General features: G+C 34.5%; 1 protein-coding gene across 1 annotated transcript; it reads right to left on the bottom strand.

The window, feature by feature from the left end:
* Positions 1-231: 231 nt before the first annotated feature.
* Positions 232-3,267, bottom strand: LOC139772823 (trypsin-1-like). The gene is made up of 6 exons (XM_071706737.1): positions 2,214-3,267; positions 1,945-2,033; positions 1,688-1,829; positions 1,504-1,617; positions 1,084-1,230; positions 232-635 (listed from the first exon to the last, which is right to left on the bottom strand). Exons 1-6 carry the CDS (start codon positions 2,409-2,411, stop codon positions 489-491), a joined length of 837 nt encoding a protein of 278 aa, XP_071562838.1. The 5' UTR covers positions 2,412-3,267; the 3' UTR covers positions 232-488.
* Between the last annotated feature and the right edge of the window lie 4,141 nt (positions 3,268-7,408).

Genomic DNA, 7,408 nt, shown 5'->3' with positions numbered 1-7,408 from the left:
TAAAGTAAATAAATTAATAAAGTAATAATAATAAGAAAAACGTAACTATTATTGTAAATCTGAAAAAAATACATATCCACAGAATATAAATTCACTCATATCATACTATCTGAAAATAAGCTAATAGACTTTAAAATTGAGACTGAAAGCGGTTTGTTTATCTAAGTCTAAATTTCGATGTGAATAAACGCACGAAAATAATGTCTACACATATTCGCGGAAAGGGAAACGTAAAACAATTGAAAATTTATTGAAATTCCATAGATTTCAGTTTTTGTTTCAGAATTACATACGTCATTATATTATTACCAAAGCCTCCCACCTATATTTAGCCTCCCTTTATTGTACAATTCGCAGGTAGTATTTTTTTTTCGTTATGCCGTCTAGTTTTGATGCGGTTAAACACAAGCAAATATTTTTTCAACGGTACGCTGCCTCTCTCCCCTGTCTCGAAAAACGTTCAGACGAGAGGGGAAAAATTAATTCTGCTACACGTTCGCCTGCTCGGTAATCCACTGCCGTATGGCGGATACTCGCGTATACACTCCTGGAAATCCAACACTCGCACACTGAGCGCCCCAGGACACGATCCCAATTTGGACACCGTTGTACACGAGCGCACCGCCGGAATCTCCCTGCGTCATGAACAAATAAACCTTTTTCACTTTCGTACGGAATCAATTTCCGAAAAGTAGTATGGATCCAAAATACAACGAGATCATTTTAATGCGACAGACGTTCCGAAGACGTCACATCCTTTCCGAAACGTTAAATTCTAACGTTGTTAAAAAAATAGATAAAGGATTCATACATAGAATTATGAAAAAAATTATATGTGTAGATATATTTTCTAATGTAATATAAATAATTAAATAATTAAATATATCGTTTATGATATATCGGGCAATTTTGCTCGCTAGAAGTCTCTTAGAAAGACGCGAAAAGAGTTTAATATATTCCGTTTCACATCCACTGTGCACGTGATAAAAAATGCGAAAAGACTTTCTAATCAAAGGATTATGAAATACTCATCGTGGAACTGATGACAAACAGAAAAACATTGATCGGACATTGGAAACATACCTGACAGGTGTCTTTTTCACCGTCACCGCCAGCGCAGAGCATATTGGAGGTCACTGACCGATAACGAGCATAGACCTTTCGACACTTCTCTTGGTCAATGACCGGCATTGTCAAGCTTCGCAGTACTTTCGAACTCGCACCGTTCGGCTGAAATTCGTACAGCACACCCGTATAATGTGGACTGCCGAACGTTTACAAACATCCGCCTGTCCGTCTACCCGAGATTCCGTCAACATTTGTCGCGACGATCAACCGGAACTACGTCAAGCGCTCGGCAAACGAGTCTTAACGTTTACACGCAGCTAAACAACCTCGTTGAACATCACCGTCAACTAAGCATCTTAACGGTGATAAATCTTGACGCTGATACGAATGTATGGACGCGAGAAAACGGCTTACCGGACGAGCCTAACGACTTACCGATGTCTTTCCCCATCCTGTAACAGTTGCCTTGCTACCAGCTTTAATGTTCCCCGTTGATAACGCAAGAAGGATCAGTTTTACATTTGGGCCCAACTTTAAAGGAGTAAATAACTAAAAAAGAATCTTTTTTTAGTATTTAAAACAGAAAAAAATGTACGGAATAAGCAGCAATTGTACGTACTTTAATTAAAGCCACATCGTAATCGTAAGTATCCTCCCGATACTTCTTATGATGAATGATCGAGGCAATGTCTGTGATTAGAGTGCCTCCTTTATCGTGATAACTGCTTGCAACACGCAGTCTGAAGAGCGACAGTTTCCCGCTGAAATAGAAGTAATATAATCAATTTAACAATTTCTATGAGAATTACGTAAGCTAGGCTGTCTAATCTCAACTAAAAGATAGCAGATCGAGAACAATGAAATTCACGCATATACCCGTAGACACAATGTGCCGCTGTCAAAATCCACTGCTTGCTGATTATAGAGCCTCCGCATGCGAGTTTACCATCATAATAAATAGAGACCTGTCGAAAATGATTTTATTAACAAAAATGGTAATATTATTATTATATATTATTAATACTATATATATATTATTTTTAAAATGGGAAGCACGAGCACTCGACTGTAATAATTTCACACAATTACTTGGGTGTTCAATCGTACAATAATCACGAAGCGAGATATTTCAATCGTGAACTGACCTGATACGGATGCTTACTGATGGTTGTAGGTTTGCCTCCGATTATTCTAGGCTCTAAGCACGAGGCGGAAGCTATCAACGCCAAACAGAGTATAGTCAGCATGACTGCGGTCGTAGGCGACTTGGTTACTGACATTGTTATTCGAGAATAGGCTCGCGAATTATTAACGACGAATCCCGATAAGACATCAAACGGCATTGCGATATCGAGATATGATAAACATTGTTATTCTTAGAAATCATTCATAATGAGTTTTTCATTTTCGAGTGCGATTAATTATTGCGGTATTATCTTATACAACAGAACCAGATAAATTACTTTTAGAAACTGATAATTCATGAAACGAAGAGTGCAGTAATACTTAGCAAATCAATTTAAGAGAATTAAAATTAACAGAGCTTCAACCTAACGAATTTATTTATACACGCTTTATAAATATCTTTCAAATTTGAACAACTATAGACTATAGATCAAAGTGCTCGCGTCTAAATTATGTTTACATTTTAAAGCTTTTAACGTTACATCGATATTTCCGGCAATCAATCTTCTTTTTCTATTTTTATATGCTATACGATTTCATAGTGCAGCGGAAAATAGTTTAACTTTTCCTATTTTTTTATATTCGCACAATATATATCTCAATATGAAATAAAAATACGTTCATAGAGCAATCTATTGATTGCGAAAAATAAAACTTGATTTTCGAAACTGAATTTTTGCAAAGCTAATGCTCGTTAGAATTACAGATAACCCTCGAATAACGATTAATTGGTTATTGAAAACTGTGTTATTCGAGACTTGGAATTTATACAATTGTAAAGATCACGTTTCGTAATATTAAAAACCGTGCAATTCAAGACTCTAGATCCATATAAAATTGGACGTTTAATTCCAAAGGATTATTTTAAAAAAATTCTTTTTTCAAGTAGAATTGTTATAATTTTTTACCGTGCATTCGAGATTCCGTGCAATTCAAGTATCGTACTTATTATTTGAGGGTCATCTGTATTTTTATAAACTCAGAGCGCTCTATAATCTTCAAATTATTTTAAATAGTCTGTGTAAGATCAGTACAATGATATTATTATCTTAACATATAATCAATATAATTAATATAATACACCAATTATATCGAATTAAGATTCAAATAATATCCCCAATGAATTTGCGACATGATTTGAATCGAGGAATCGTTACCTTAAGGCTTAATTAATCGTTACTTACCTTAGAATTCATAAAACAAAACGCAAAATGTGCGCTAATAACACATACGTCAAAATCAAATTAAAGCAATGAGAAAGATAATATTTTGTGTACAATTTAAGTTAGATGTTTCGTGTTATCGGCGAGTCGATTCGCGCGCGGCCTTGGCATTTGTGTTACGGCGCGCGCGTATACAGAAGGTCTCGCGACGCTATCATTCATGGCAAAATGCTCAAGCAGGAAAGTAGTGGCGCGATCCGTTCCGTACGTCGTCGTTTTATTTTCCCTCAAAACACTATTGCGCACTAGGAGAAACTATGATTATTTCCTTTGATCAATTAGCAACGAACAGTTCTATTCTTCCATGATTTTTAATTAACAGCGATTACTTAACTACTACAATAATTAATAATTCGTAAACGAGAGGCATCGATTATCTATCGAACAGAAATTGTTTCGAACGTCTTATTCGTATAATATAATAATTGAAGCTCGAAATAGTTATTATAAATTATTATTATTTATGACATTTGTGACCGACAACTTCTTTAATAAAAAATATCTCTCGTATTTGGATGTATCTCGTGTTTTACTTTGGATACTTCACAAATATGATTCGCCTAGCATTTCTTTTTGTACTTGAATATATCTCGTATTTCGCTTTACATTTTCGCTGAATCGAGTATACTTTGCTTACAGCTTTCGAATTGAGATCGCGAAGTAATATGAAAATTGCCGAGTTTAATGGTTTTAGTAGAAAAGCTATAATAATGTCTATCGATTATTGATAATATAAATAATATCTTGTGTATTTTGCGGATGTACGCGTTGCGTACCGTTAATGTCGAAAGTGCCGCGTAAAAATGCCACACGTCCGTCATAATCTCTGATGATTAGCTCGCACGCGATCGTAATTAACCGTATTTTCACAAGTGTTGTGTGTGCATAAGAACGTGTGTGTAACGAAGAAATCTGAGAGGAAAAGAGGGCCTGAGAGGGGACGTCGGCGGAGCAGCCATCAAGACAAGTATCTTATTTATGTGTTGTTTATTACTTCCGGAATAAATTTTGTTCGTGTTTTTTATTTGGCTCATTTATTTAGATGATAAAAATAAAATAAGAACAGAGAAAAGAATTTTTATTTATAGCATTTTATAAAAGTTTATATTTAAAAAGTGAAGAAACCTTTATAGAAACCTTCTATTTAATCATTCTATTAAATATCGATTTTCGAAGTCTGAATAAAGAATTCGAAGCGCGCAATAATTATTTTTTGAAATATTAATTATTTTGAGCGCCGCTATAATTGGAATATCTTTGTATTATTATAGATCAAAGTAGTTGGGTTACAACTCCACCCATCGTATCGGTGAGCGAAAAATTTGTTTTTTTATAGGATAGATAAGAGTATAGGAATATTATAGATAAATATAACATTATTGTAAATCTATTGCTTTAAAGCAAATAGTTTAAAATAATTGCAAATAATCTAATCCAGGAGTATATGCAATCATTCATCGATTTGTTCTACATAAAAGGGATATGCTATTATATACGAAACTTATAAAATATGTTTAGTGTATCAGCTCAATATTGTTTCGCAATAAATGTGATTAGACGAGATAGTAAATAATTAGCTTTTTCCTATTTGTACACAATTACATAGTTTGTAAGACACTCTATGTAATACATATTTGTACACAATTATATATAGCTTGTAAGACACTCCACGTATTACATAGAGTGTCTTATGTACAAGCTGTGTAATTGTGTGTACAAATAGGGAAAAGCTAATTATTTGCCCCGTCCAATCACGTTTATTGCGAAACAACAATCTCACTTACCGGAATGTTGCTCGACGAATCTGAGTGGGTGCTGCCCTCGTATACGCAAACTTCCTCCTCGGTTAACTCGTTGTAATCTGTTCGAAATTTCTAACTCCTAATACTTACTTAGTTTCCACCGCGTACAATAGTTTAACACGTACGTGATGCTGCATGCTGACGCACGAGCATTATAAAATATTTCAGTGTCATGCTTCTTGAAGTTATATTTGCATCCTTTAGTGCAAGAGTCTGGTAGACATCAATTTTGAGAGTGCAAACAGACAACAAAATCTTACACTTCACTTCAAATTTGAATGAGATTCGAATAAACTTTACTTTAGTGACGCTTTAATTTTTAAAAAGTTTGTTAGAAAGAAAATTAACATTTTTTTGCAATTAAAATATTGAGACAAGATAGCAACATGATATTTTTATTTGAATTATTAAAGAAGTCATCGTTGCAATTAGATCCAGTATTTCGCTTATATTGAATTATCGGTGTAACTTAAGAATCTCATAAGCAAACGGGTAATGTACGTCGTATTATCGTCGAAACGCATTTTTAAGCAACACGTATAACGTGACTTACCGTGGTCACCCACGGGCACATAATCGCAACGTCGATAAGGTATGACCTCGCGTTAGTTGCCGCGACATTGAAATTACGGTCAGCGGAAAACAACGTTTATCCAAATTTATAGCAGATTTGCTATCATGCGAGATTACTTGATGTACATTTCGCTAATATTCCAACAATGCACGCTTTCACATAATATTCTCCTGTTTTAAAACCGAGAGCAACGTGAAAAATTTAAAGTTAAAACGCTCTCGTACTACATCGCTCAATTTTACCAGAATTTTACCAGAATTTTCTGTTTTTTACATTAATTAATTTCACGCCAGTAAAATGTAATATCACATCCAACGGCGGATTGTGTGAAGATTTATATGCAGAATAGAGTTAATTCTCAATTACGTCGAAATTATATTACAGATTACGGTATTCATCCCGATATTTCGTTTTACTAAAAAAAAATACTAGAATGATTTTTACTCGAATGGATGGAAAATATGAAAAACATATAAAACTTGAACTTTCCACGTCACTCGCCAGAATGCTATATCATTCGTGCATTCGAGGTGTTGCGTATAATTATGCGTCCGTAATTATGATTACCATACATTTTTATCTTCTAGCTTTCATTTCGCGACAAAACGCAACGTTGAGCCGTGTAACGTGATATTACGTTTTTACTTTGATCTCATATCTGAACACTGACTCATTAGCAGCTTCATAGTAACCGTAGTAAAAGCTTCACCTAAATAAAAACTTTTGCCGATGAAGATAACATCATTTTCCTCTTTGTGCGCAAGCAAATAATAGTGCCAAAATATAATTACACTATACATATGTTTATACGTTCAATTAAGACAAAAGAATGGAAAATATCACGCATGTTAGATTTATTATGCATTCCTTTAGACGGCGTGCGATAAATGCTTAATCGTGTGAAGCGCAGGAACGTTGTCGGGTGCGCCTGAAATTCGCGCTTGAGGAGAAATATCGTGCTTCGATATTGAATTGCTAATTACGAATTAACGCACGCTCAGCAGCTACAGACTAAATATTGTTCTTTTATTACCGGTCGATTTTTGTAGTCTAGTTATATATCTATCTCGATGTATAACTGCATAAGTGATGTTTTAAAACAGGCAGAAGTTTGATATATATGTACAATAATAATTGTAAATTATTAAAGAGATACAGAGACAGACAGACAGACAGACAGACAGAGAGAGAGAGAGAGAGAGAGAGAGAGAGAGATTCCGTGAAGTAAAGCGAGTATCTTTTAAATGTTATCTTAAATCATTTTTATATCGCTTATATTTGATAAAAATCTAATCTCTAGTAAAATTCTTAAAAATACGAGTGTTCAAAAATAGATATATTTTAATGGCATATTCAACAATGCTATTTCATTCGAATGTTACGCAAACGATTATCGGGAAAGAATCATTTTGCGGCCAACGCTCCAGATTCGCCAAAATCCGGGCTTATTGGAGCAAGGGAACGGAAGTATTGCGGAATATCCATTTCCGGTTAGTATTATGAGCAGCCGATCTTTACGCGCAATTTGGCTTTTAAAAAATCGTTGCATTCTTATC

Source organism: Temnothorax nylanderi, unplaced genomic scaffold, assembly GCF_030848795.1.
Source record: "Temnothorax nylanderi isolate EJ_2023f unplaced genomic scaffold, tnyl_v1.0 TNYL_tig0054_pilon, whole genome shotgun sequence".
NCBI lineage: Eukaryota > Metazoa > Arthropoda > Insecta > Hymenoptera > Formicidae > Temnothorax > Temnothorax nylanderi.
Note: the sequence above shows the minus strand (reverse complement) of the source record. Positions and strands in the feature narration are given on the sequence as shown.

Bases quoted from the DNA above. Each gene is read 5' to 3' on its own strand.
- LOC139772823 (XM_071706737.1), bottom strand. From the start codon at position 2,411: ATGCCGTTTGATGTCTTATCGGGATTCGTCGTTAATAATTCGCGAGCC. The intron at 1,618-1,687 runs GTACGTACAATT...ATTCTTTTTTAG, and splicing joins ACGATGTGGCTTTAATTAAA to TTATTTACTCCTTTAAAGTT. The intron at 636-1,083 runs GTATGTTTCCAA...TTCATGACGCAG, and splicing joins GTGAAAAAGACACCTGTCAG to GGAGATTCCGGCGGTGCGCT.